Source organism: Leptidea sinapis, chromosome 42 (genome assembly GCF_905404315.1).
Source record: "Leptidea sinapis chromosome 42, ilLepSina1.1, whole genome shotgun sequence".
Classification (NCBI taxonomy): Eukaryota; Metazoa; Arthropoda; class Insecta; order Lepidoptera; family Pieridae; genus Leptidea; species Leptidea sinapis.
The window spans coordinates 6,484,421-6,496,866 of NC_066306.1; the positions used below are offsets into that span (position 1 = coordinate 6,484,421).

At 35.7% G+C, this 12,446-nt stretch overlaps 1 protein-coding gene across 2 annotated transcripts in view; it reads left to right on the forward strand.

The window, feature by feature from the left end:
• The window catches only part of LOC126976743 (cilia- and flagella-associated protein 57), a 31,552-nt gene extending 20,844 nt beyond the window's left edge, over nucleotides 1–10,708 (forward strand). Inside the window, exons 17-22 of one of the 2 annotated variants that reach the window (XM_050825302.1) lie at nucleotides 796–989; nucleotides 2,910–3,006; nucleotides 5,771–5,940; nucleotides 6,454–6,633; nucleotides 7,388–7,582; nucleotides 10,523–10,708. In XM_050825302.1, the coding sequence (XP_050681259.1) occupies nucleotides 796–989; nucleotides 2,910–3,006; nucleotides 5,771–5,940; nucleotides 6,454–6,633; nucleotides 7,388–7,582; nucleotides 10,523–10,666 (980 nt within the window). In that variant the 3' untranslated portion in view covers nucleotides 10,667–10,708. Of the gene's footprint in view, nucleotides 1–795; nucleotides 990–2,909; nucleotides 3,007–3,113; nucleotides 3,211–5,770; nucleotides 5,941–6,453; nucleotides 6,634–7,387; nucleotides 7,583–10,522 lie in introns of both variants that reach the window. The other variant, XM_050825301.1, reaches the window with a different exon arrangement.
• Nucleotides 10,709–12,446: the final 1,738 nt, after the last annotated feature.

Sequence of the window (12,446 nt, forward strand, 5' to 3'; positions counted from 1 at the left end):
TGCCGCTCAGAATTTTAGAAAAACCCAAAAATTCTTAGCAACACTACAATTATTGCGCTCGTCACCTTGAGACATAAGATGTTAAGTCTTATTTGCCCAGTAATTTCACTAGCTACGGCGCCCTTCAGACCGAAACACAGTAATGCTTACACATTACTGCTTCACGGCAGAAATAGGCGCTGTGGCGTTGTGGTACCCGTTATCTAGCCGGCTTCCTGTGCAAAGGAGCCTCCCATTGGTGAGCATCCTACTAGCAGCCCCTTTCAAATTCAGTTATGATGTTTGTAGTACCTCTGAGGCTTTATCACCTTTTTTTTTAAGAGGGGGCAAACGGGTAATAGGCTCATGCGATGGACCATCGCAACACCAGAGGTCAAGTGATGCGTTGTTGACCTTTAAGGTGGAAGTTATGCTCTAAGCTTCAAGAGAAAAGGGAGCAAGGAAGGGGGTCGGGAAAACTACAGCCAGTAATTGATACCACAGTGTAGCTGTGCAATGCAAGCTTAAAAGTTTCTCGCAAAACACGGAGTCGTGAAATGCTAGACGTCAACATGATGCGGATCAAATTTCGCATATGCTTGGTGGTGAAAATAGGCTGCTGGTACAACCTGAACAACTCCTTTGAGCACTGCCCGTGATATATATGGTAGAAGATGCTTAGATACCCCACAACTCTCCGCAACGACAAAGTTGGTTGCAAAATAACTGATATTTATAGCAAATTTTACACAATTGTATAATTCCAATGAATAAATATATATTTTTTTTGTGAATGAGTCAATATGGAAATTACAGCCGAACACAAGCAATTCCAGAAAGTTATATCAACCCTGGAAAGAGATGTCACAGATTTGAAAAAGGAAATTTCTGAAAGAGATGGAACTATTCAAGATAAGGAAAAACGGATTTATGAACTTAAACGCAAAAAACAGGAACTTGAAAAGTATAAATTTGTGTTAAATTTCAAAATAACAGAATTGAAAAATCAGGTACGTTCATGTTATTATTTTTATTCTTGCTTATCTAATACTAAGGCAAAGAATATATGTGAAGTAAAGGTTACTTTTAGCTAAATACTTATTAGGTACTTACCTATACAATACAAAGACGTCATGGGTATATAAAGTACAATAGGTAAGGGCATTTCCTTAAATAATGAAAGCATTGACATACTTTTATTTAAATGTTGCTTCGGCGTCACTGACCTCTACTATATACCACTAAACTGGCGGCTGTCAATGTGCTTTTGTGCCTGTTTGATATTCGCCATTTTGGCGCTGTAAGCCATGTAGCGAGAGTCTGCGGTACTTAATCTTGTGATGAAAACCTCAGCAAACATCGATAGATGGTGTAAAACTATTTACAACGAAAAATGTGTACTTGTAAATGTAAAAATACTTCAGAGTATTGTACGTTCCTTAGCAGCCATTTGCATTATACATCAAAATTAGTTCTCTAAACGATCGCGAGTGTCGCTTCAAATAGGCACTAAAAAATTGCTGTCAAACACATGTAACAGCCTATCCAGTGGTATTTATACAGGTCAGTGTTCGGCGTAATATTTCACATAAATACTTATATAGGTAGGTACCTATATACGTACTTTCCTACACTATTAACATAATTAAAAAATAATAATCACATGGTATGTTGTTTGATCAACGAAAGTCTTTTAAAAAGTATTTTACTTAAAAGTATTAATCCTGTGAACAGAAACCTCTTTAATTCAAAATAAAATATTGTAAAAATAGGGTTGCTGGCCATAAAGATTATATATTATAACATAAATACTTAAATTTCCTTATTATTGTATGGTGATGTTTGAGACGCGCTGAGGGTTATGTCATAAAAAATGTATTTTAAAGTAATAATTTTTAATAAAATCATCACATTGAAGTTCTGCCCACTTTATCGATAGATATCAGTGAAGTTAATAATAAATCTATTTAAGTATGTACTTCATATATATATATATATCTATCTAAGCTATATCGACTGCATATTTACTGTCAAGTTCAAAACTTTTGTCTTTTTCTTCAAACTTTTTATTTTTTTATGTAACCTTTGACTTCATATTACGACTTCCTAATTTTGTTTAGTTAAAAGAACATTCCAGTGAAGTAAATTGATTCAATAAATCTTCTATGACATAGTTGCCTTCCGATTTGTGTTAGGCTGCGGTCTTTTCATAATCTCTCAAGATACTAAAATTATAACAGCACTTCACATTGTCAACAGATAGGGAAGGTATTAAAAGAGATATACTGAAACATACAGGATTAATTTGCGTGCGCGCAAAATTGCTAGACGCTAATTCATTATATAGCTTTAGTCGAATTAAATAATGTTTCTGTCCAACAATGAAACAAGACAAGCAAAGTTTTATAAGTATCTGCAGAAATCTGCTAAACTGTTTCGTATGCAGTATTTTCAATAACTGTTACCTCAATTAAGGAAATCATAAACTATTTGTAAACACAGATATCTATATTTAGTTAGCGTGATAAATTTCCTGTTACATACTATGCTTAACAATAACTAAGTAAGTATTAACTTGAATGTTATAAATATATTCGACCAACAATTCCTAAACGGTATTACCTATATATATATTATTATATATAAATTGTATCAACGTTGTGGTGAGTTTTTCTTTAACATTAAGTTTTGCGATGTACTGCAATTGGTAAACTCATAAGGTTTAAGGTTCACTTTTTTTTTATTGACATACCAAGTGGATCTTTGTGTCCTACGGCTAAAAATCTTTAAATTTGTCTATATCTTGTCCAAACTTGGATTATTTTGCTCTGTGCGGTCTTGATCACTTCATAATTATTGTTATCTGTTGTGATTATAATTTAAATAAAGTAAACATTGACATAATAACTACAACTTTCTCCAACAATTAGATTGAACCCAAGCAACGTATAATTCGCGAGCTTAAAGTTCAAATTGAAGATATGGAAAACGAAGAGTTGAAATTGCTAAACGTAAAACACGATCTCGGTATGGTTTTAGATCTAGAAAATAAGTTCAACTAGATAAAATCACAAAAAATTAAGAAAAATTACAGCTGCCTTCAATGAAGTATTAAGTTTGAATTATTTCTGTAGATCGCACCGCTAGAACGTGAAATTAAAGAAAAAAAAGTTCGAATATTAGAACTGGAAGTGTCATTAGAATCCCTTCTGAAGCAAAAGGCTTTCCGCGGTAAATAACAATTAATGAAAATATTTTTTCAGTTGTAATTTTTTTCTCATTTGAGAGTAGAAAAAATTTGTTCATTTTGTTTACATACATACATGCATTTAATTAAGTTTAGTTCTTATAGAAGTGTTTTTGAAAATGATAGGATGGGTAAGTAAGTAATCTAGTTAGCTCAACTCACAGACCGACGTCTTGCTATGAAACACTACCAGTAGGTACATTAGGGACTACGCGCACTTATTCAGCTCCATTCGCATTTCGCTGAACGATTTTGGTCACACTTATACAGCTCTGCTTCTATCAGCCACGTACGGCGTCGTAAGAATGAGAATAATAACTTTAAATCACGTCTGCACTCTTTAATCTTTGCGTGCATAATGATGACGTCAAATCAATGCAGGAACAATACAGGTCGCAACATGTCGACAAGGAATCGCGAACCATCCCTGTAAAGAGCTGTTCCGCCGCATTCGGCGAACAGCACTGTACGTGGTGCAACAGCGCCGAACGCTCTCTATAGCATTCGCATAATAAAAACACATTTATCCTCATTTTATGCTGGTTTGCCGCGAAAGCAGAATGGACGCGGAAAGCAGAATCGATGTGTACGTCTCCATACAAAATTGTTGTTTTCTATGGACAAAAGCTGAAAAGGGCTGAATAAGTGCGCGTAGTCCCTAAATTCAAAGTCTTAGGCTTAAACTAAGCGCTTTTGAATCCGTCATCACAAATATTTATTTTTAATTACTTTATTATTTTACTATTGTTAAATATAACAAGTACTCAAGTACCTTTTGGGTTTTTTTTTATTTATTACCTTTTCTTGACTTACTCGTGTTAGGAATTAATTATTAGGAGTATTTTTGTTGTACCTATCACTTAACAAAGGTATATTGTATGTTGATTTGAAGGAGTGGCAATGACTTTCTTGCCAGTTTTTCATTAAAGCTTCACCTTTTCCGAAGTCGTTGTACATATAAAAGAAAAAGAAAAATGACATTTATAAGTGTCACTTTCTTGGCGTAGATCAATAAAGTGGTTAGATTTGATTTTGATTATTTTAATTTTTACCAAATAAAGTTAAATTGATTTCGACGCACTTTAGTCGACGCGGACGGCTTGAAAGCATGAAATAAACAGATGTTGCATACAATAGCGCCGTGACAAAAATGACGTGCCGCTATGCTGAATTTTATTTGTCTTGAAATTAATTCACATTTTCGTTGGGGGCCTTCTGAAATCGGAAAGTCCAATATGTCAGTAGATTTTTCAGATACGCCAAAATCAGACGTGCCGTATGGCACACTACGCCCTGACCAAGTTCTGACACTCATTTTGTTTATAAGATGGTTTATTTTGCATGGTCTTATAGCTTGTTTTAATAGCTTTCTTATGCATACACTCAAATCATCATAATACGCATTGACAGGCCGCTGCATGCCAAAATAGCTCCGATCTTACGCCTACCGCGGCGCGGGACACTTGCCGATTTCGGAAGAGGGATATGAAAATTATATCTATAGCTCAGAATTGTTTTCGACTTTGACATTTTGTCACCCATTTGCCTGGCGTCTACAGTGACCGAACCTCGCACTGTATTCTGAAGCCCGTATTCCAGAATGTCTCCCGAAACGTAAACCGTAATCATGTGTATTTTGACACTGTCTTCAGAACTGTGCATTAAAGAGACTTCTCGAATACGTACCGAAGACACAAGTGAGGGGCAAATACATTCCTAAGGAGTGATGCATAATCATATTTTCTCATGTATAACTCATTCACTTTCCTGTGGCATGTTTACCATTGAACCTAGTTTCATATGGCACCAATCGAATCATTGACATAGAGAGTGGAGCGTTTAAGCTAAGCTTACCAGTAACTAAATAATATTCTAGATAAATCAAATTTGAATACAAAATTTTATGAACGTTCTGTGCGAGCGCTCTTACCAACTGAGCTAACCGTTCATAATATTTTCAAATTTTATTTGTGTAATTAATCCCAGAAGTGAGGGTAATCACTTTAAAACATAACAAATTGTAAATATTCAAGATATTAATTCCAAATATAGAAATACTTTTGCCACACTTTTTCTCACACATTCAAGCTGGTATCTGCTGTAAAGCTGGATAGCACATTCATTCAATCTATTCTCTATGTTTAATAAAATTGTTTAAATTTTATAACTTTAGCTTGTCGAAATACTTTTCTAATATATGGCTTACCTATAAAAACGTTGTTTTGCCATATAAATTGTATTGATCTTTTGCTTGCTAGTTGATAAGAGATGGCGCTAGTTGTATTCATTAGTAACAATCACACTTCTTTTATATTTTGTATAATTCACACTATAGTTTTATAAATTATAGCCTATTTGTTATTCTGGTGTGTAAGCTGTAAGTTATTGTAAAGTTTCATCGAAATCTATTCAGTAGATTTTGCGTTAAAGAAGTTCAAACATACATCCAGACATACAAACTTTCACATTTATAATATTAGTAGGATTGCGTGTGATATTGAGATACGAAAGTTTTATAATACAATAAACTTTTTATATTTACAGAGCTCAAAATCTGTCAGTTGAAGGAAAAGTTTGCCTCGGCAAAAAAAGATTTTGTGACTGAAGCGGGGCGAAACTTAACAATGAAGAACACGTTGAAAAAGATTAAGATAGACCTGCACAATATGACAGCTAACTTCCAGGATCCTATGAAATTGAAATTAAATGTTAAGGTAATGTAGTGTAGGATTGGTAACGATATAAGTAAGTTCTAGATGGTTCTAGACGTGGATAGCGAAAACAAAGTATTGAAAAATAGAGTATCACATGATTTACACCATTTATGTTTTTTTTAATGAAAATAAGGGACGAGACGAGCAGGATGTTCAGCTGATGGTAATTGATACACCTTGCCCATTACAATGCAGTGCCGCTCAGGATTTTTGGATAACGCAAAAATTCTGAGCGGCACTATAGTTGCGCTCGTCACCTTGAGACGATAGATATTAAGTCTCATTTGCCCAGTAATTTCACTAGCTACGGCGCCCTTCAGACCGAAACACTGCAATGTTTACACATAACTGCTTCACAGCAGAAATAGGCGCCGTAACTATTAAATGTTTTCTCTGTTAATTAATTAAAAGTCATAAAATAGCGCAGTATATTTTTTATTTTGCTTTTAAGTAATTAAGCAAAGAGAAGGAGTTCAGTATTAATTAAAATAACATAAGTTTTCACAATTTAAGGAATTGTTCCACAAATACGTTGAGGACATCGACTTCGTTCGTAGCCGCATAGCAGAAGATGAAGCGATCCGTGAGTTTAACAGACAAAGGGACCACCTGGAGAAGCAAGTGGCGTCTCTGAAAGCGCAGCTGTCAAAGTCACTGGACGGCTCGAAAAGCGACATCGGAAAGATTATGGATGTAAGATAACATTTAGGTATCTTCGTAAAAATTAAATAACATCTCCTGATTGAAATACACAGTGAGAGGGGGGAGTATTTTTGAGAGTCCAGATTAATTGACACGCATCTCTACAAAGAGCAGACTCAAGAAAAGATTGTTATATCAACAAAAACATTTTTTTCGCCAATTTTCATGACCAACCTGAAACAGGAGTTAAAGGCATAACTTATAAACGATAAGAGGAGTTATCACTTTAAAAACGTAGATGAAGCCACAACCTGAGAGTTGAATAAAGCATACAAGATTTTATGACGATACGTCACTAGAACGGTTAGCTCAGTTGGAAGAGCACTCGCACGGAACACGTGAGGTCGTGGGTTCGAGTCCTGCATCGTTCGTAAACTTTTTTTTTTAAATTTATTTGTCTATTAATCCCAGAAGTGAGGGTTATCACTTTAAAAAAATAACAAATTGTTTAGATTTGCAAGAGCGACATCTCAAGTCAATTTCTTAATATGCAAATATTGTGGTTGAGTAGGTTATCAACTGTAAAGTAGATCCTGTAGATGAAGCCACAGCCCGAGAGTTTAACAAAGCATACAAGATTTTATGATGATTCGTCACTCAAGCGGTTAGCTCAGTTGGAAGAGCACTCGACGGAACGCGAGAGGTCGTGGGTTCGAGTCCCGCATCGTTCATATAATTTTGTTTGCAAATTTTATGTGTGTAAGAGGAGTTCGTATTTATTAATCTAATTTACTGATTTTCACAGGAGAACTGCACCCTGTTGACTGAAATCAACAGGTTGCGCACAGAGCTGAAGTCGACGCGCACGAGATGTTTCCAGATGGAGTCCATCCTGGGTCTGTCGGCGCGCTATATCCCACCCGCCACCGCTCGAGCCAAACTCAAGCACGTAACCGAAGACCGGGAGAAACTCGACGAAAACTTCAAACAGAAGATCAACGTGAGTCAAATCAATTCCTCGTTACGAGCACCTTATAAAAATACACCAAGTTATAAATATAATAAGAATTAACAAAGAAATAGATCTGAAAATTCATTTGGTTTGGTTAGTTTATAAATTAATAATGGATCGAAGAAATAATTCGACCTTTTTACACATAAACTCTCTCTCATTAAATAATTTGTATCATCTGAAACATATCAGTTTAACTTTGTAATGGTTCAAGTACCTATCATCCTAGCGAAACTCTCCAATAGAAGCGATTCACTCGATTGTACGAAACGTGCAGTCATCGATAGATTGAGAGATGTCGGCTATAATCTTTTAAAAACGGAGATAGCCGAAATCCAACTACGTTTTGAGCAAACTGTTCGCTTTCAAACTTAGCCCGATTATAATTCGTCGCCATAATGTATTTGTCTAATAAGTATAAATAATCTATCATAATATCTCCGTCTAAACTTTCTATACCTTACTCGGTCGCACGCAGTCAACATCCTTCTTATCATATCTCCGTCTCAAATTACTATTATACCTCACTCGTTCATTTGATTGCCTCGTAGATTGTAGGTCTGTACTCTTCCAACTTCAATCACCATCCTACTCACTCCGTGCTGCGTAAATTATGTACCTAAACAACTCCTTACTCCACGTTGCTTCTGATCGCCTAGTACTTTTGTTTCGAAAGAAACGTGATTCGCGACCATGGGTCGGATCAGTTTTCAAATTAATTTATTTATGCCAATGTGACTTTGTTCAATATATTATTCTAGCGAGTAAAAATCATTTTTGATTTTTCTAAAAGATTTTTATTAGTTACCTTTGTCATTGTTTTATTTGAAAGAAAATGTATATAGGTATGTAAGTAGTTGTATTTATGTAACAGTAGGCACGTACGCACTTCGTGATGAGAATATTCTTGAGGTACCTATGTAGCATTTCCGCCTGTGAACTGCCGCAGAAGTTAACTTGAATCAGAATACTGAATCTGAAAGGGGTTTTTTTTTCAGTTTCACGTGGAATTTCTTCATTCAAACATAATATATTGAATTTGAGGCTTATTTTATATTTATTGTCGTAGATTTGTAGCATAATAACTAATTGTTTGTTTCGACGTCGTTTGTAATGATCATATCCTATAGGAACGAATATAAAATTTTTGAGAATTATTCTCTCTATACAAATGTAAAAAAAAACACCCCTACTTTTATAATGCCAATCGAAAGAATGGCCAAAAACTAATAACTCTTCTTTAGTAACATAGTATTTTAAAAGAAAAGAATAACATAAAATGAATGTTTTCCTGCTTGGATTGGTACGAATGGACCGATTAGATGGCCGGTCAGATCGCCGGACCTTACACCATTAGATTTTTTTCTTTTGGGGATACGTGAAAGATATGCTATACAAAAAACGATACGAGAACGTGGGCGAGTTACAAACAGAATTGTGCCATATTATATCGAGTATTCACCATAAAATGATAAGAAAATCAACAGGCAGCGGACTCATTAAAAGATTGGCGATTTGCGTAAGACAAAAAAATACCCACTTAATTGACTACTTCTTTTAAAATACTATGTTACTTAAGAAGAGTTATTAGTTTTTGACCATTCTTTCGATTGGCATCATAAGAGTAGGGGTGTTTTTTTTTACATTTAAGTCCGTTCGATTCCCAGACGAGGCAAGTAATTTTTAGAAAATCTTTGAATGCAGAATTACTAACTTTTAAAAATAACATAAGTCTTCTTTCAGTAAAATAGCCTATCTTCGATATTTAAGGTACTTTCCCTTCATGTCCCATAACTTTGGGACACCTGTATATTTTTTAATCCGACCGGACAGGATAGGTTTCCTATCTTTTTATTACTTTTTTATTACTTAATAAGTAAATTAATTTAACAGTGGAAGGCTTCTTTGCACGGGAACTGGATTATGTACACTACAACGGCACTTTTTTTTGCCGTGAAGCAGTAATGTGTAAGTATTATTGCGTTTCGGTCTGAAGGGCGCCGTAGCTAAAGAAATTACTGGGCAAAGGAGACTTAACATCTTATGTCTAAAGGTGACGAGCGCAGTTGCAGTGCCGCTCAGAATGTTTGTATTTTTCAAGAATCCTGAGCGGCACTGCAATGTAATAGGCAGAGCGTATCAATTACCATCAGCTGAAAATCCTGCTCGTCTCGTCCCTTACTGACATAAAAAATCAATTTGAGTAAGATCATTTTTAGAGTTTACTCCTTAGAAATAGATTTTTCATATAAGGCATATATGAGAAATATATGGAGAGTAAAACCTAATCATCAAATGGGATAGTAACGTTTTTAGTGAGCATCATTTCTCGCGCACCTTTCACTTTTCAGTTGTGTGTGTGTGTATATATACTTGTGTGTAGCCAGCATACACAGTACTGTGTGATAGCTTACGCATGTAGTATAATATACCTATTAGGGTGTGCCAAAACTTCCTTGAACCTTTTAAAATTGGAATTTTGAGTTCCGCTTTTAACAGGAGTTGTGTTTGGCCGTTTCCTGACATATTTTGAGTGTTAAGGATTTACCTGTTCATAGACAATCGTTCTTGAGGAGTAAACTCCAGTCGTGCGTCGGAGCTGACACACTGACACTTTTTTTTTATAAAATACAAGCCGATGTTACTCAGTGACAATATGCCATTATACTGACTATAGAATTATTAAATCGTTCCAGAAGTTTCTGGACTTATTCATTACAAATAAAAAACCTTCCTCTTTATAATCTATACTTATAAATGGATGCCGTTTATTTCCTTTCGGTTATACTGCGAAAACTACTGAACCGTTCGGAATAATAGTTATACCATAAAATGCAGCGTGTTTCGGTGAAGGTTTTAGTATAATTATTAGTAGTTACAGTCGTGAACTCGAGATGTTTAACCTATTCATACATCATTTGATTGTAGAAGCATGAAGAAATAATAGAGACCCTGAAAGAGGAAAATGAACGATTGTTGGGCAAAATGAGGTGCTTGGACGATGGCAACAATGGAAGCGAGCCCGGCGATCAAGGCGATGTCTCACGTGTACAACTACCAAGTGAACCTTAGTATTAGAGCTGTGTTTAATTATTAAATTAATTACAAATATAATCCTTGTAATTGTATTATTCTTCTGGTTTGATTATCTTATAAGATTTGTTATTCAGAAGCTGTCAATTCTGTGTTATTAATAAACGCGAAATAAAGTTATTCAAAGCCAGCCCAGCGCAGCTTCTTGGAAGCTAATTTGGCTTGGGATGGGCGTCATCAATAGAGCACGGCAGTACTTCAAGCCGGCCCACATTCTAGCGCTGTACAAAGCGCAGGTCCGGCCACACATGGAGTATTGCTGTCATCTCTGGTCTGGCGCACCCCAGTATCAGCTCGATCCATTTGACCGCGTGCAACGCAGAGCAGCTCGATTGTCGGCGACCCAGTGCTCTGTGAACGGCTGGATCACTTGGCGTTGCGTAGAGACGTCGCTTCATTGTGTGTTTTCTACCGCATTTATCACGGGGAGTGTTCCGAAGAGCTGTTTAACCTGATTCCTGCCGCCGAATTCCACCTTCGCACGACACGCGACAAGTTAGGATATCGTCCCCACCATCTGGATGTGTGGCGGTCCTCCACAGTGCGGTTTTCGAGGAGCTTTCTTCCACGTACTACAAAGCTGTGGAATGAGCTTCCTTTTGCGGTGTTTCCGGGACGATACGACATGGGTACCTTCAAAAAAAGCGCGTACACCTTCCTTAAAGGCCGGCAACGCTCCTGTGATTCCTCTGGTGTTGCAAGAGAATGTGGGCGGCGGTGATCACTTAACACCAGGTGACCCGTACGCTCGTTTGTGCTGCTATTCAATAAAAAAAAAAGTTATTCTAAATTTGAAAATTTTTGTCTTTATGATACCTTTGTCACTACAAAACATTACATGACAGGGAGAAGTAATTTTAAACTTGGAGTAACTTTACATTGCGTTTGTTAATAATACCGTCAATGCGTAATCCGTGATAAATTATGTTTTATCACTGTTTTCATAATAAGGATTGATATCCGCTGAGCTGAACTAGATACCGCACTACCTAAGAACAATAGCTTTTTTATTGCGGCAACTATTAGATGCTTGTGTGCGTGGCATCTTGACACTCCATGGCATCATTCAAAATTCGCTTCGTGTTATTTTACATTGAAATTAATAAAATACAAAATACCTACCTACTGATGATATGTGATCCCAGTGTTTTTCTTATTTATTGTAGTAGGGAAACATTTTTATCAAGTTTTTTGTTAGCAAATTTTAAAGAAATATCTGGCATGTCAACGTCACATATATATCTACATATAGACATCATACATATGTCACCCACAATGGATTGAGGGACACAGTGGATCATTAGTTAATGTGTTAGAGGTAATATTAAAATTAGGTACCTAATGTATTATACACTATAAATAAGGGATTGCTTGTAACTAATTCTAGTAGGCTTCATAAGATACATAAAAGCTTTAAGGGTAAATGTATACACTTTTATAAGAAAGCCCCAGCCACTGTTCATCCATTATCTATAAATAAATTTAAATGTTTTATTAAAAAATGGCTCTGTCATAAATCCTACTACTACAGCTGAATATCTAAGTGATCCGATAGCCTAGGACTAGATTATGATTATTTTATAGCAATAGCAATGACAGTACAATATTGTTTATTTCGTTAAAAAGAGCACAAAAAAAAGAATGCTGGGAGAGTTTCTTGCGCCGCTTCTTGTCTCTCTGAGCGCAATATGTTTCCAAAGCGGTAATAGTGTCTAGTATATTAGAAATGAAATCAAAAAGAATTCTAAAGTAATCAATT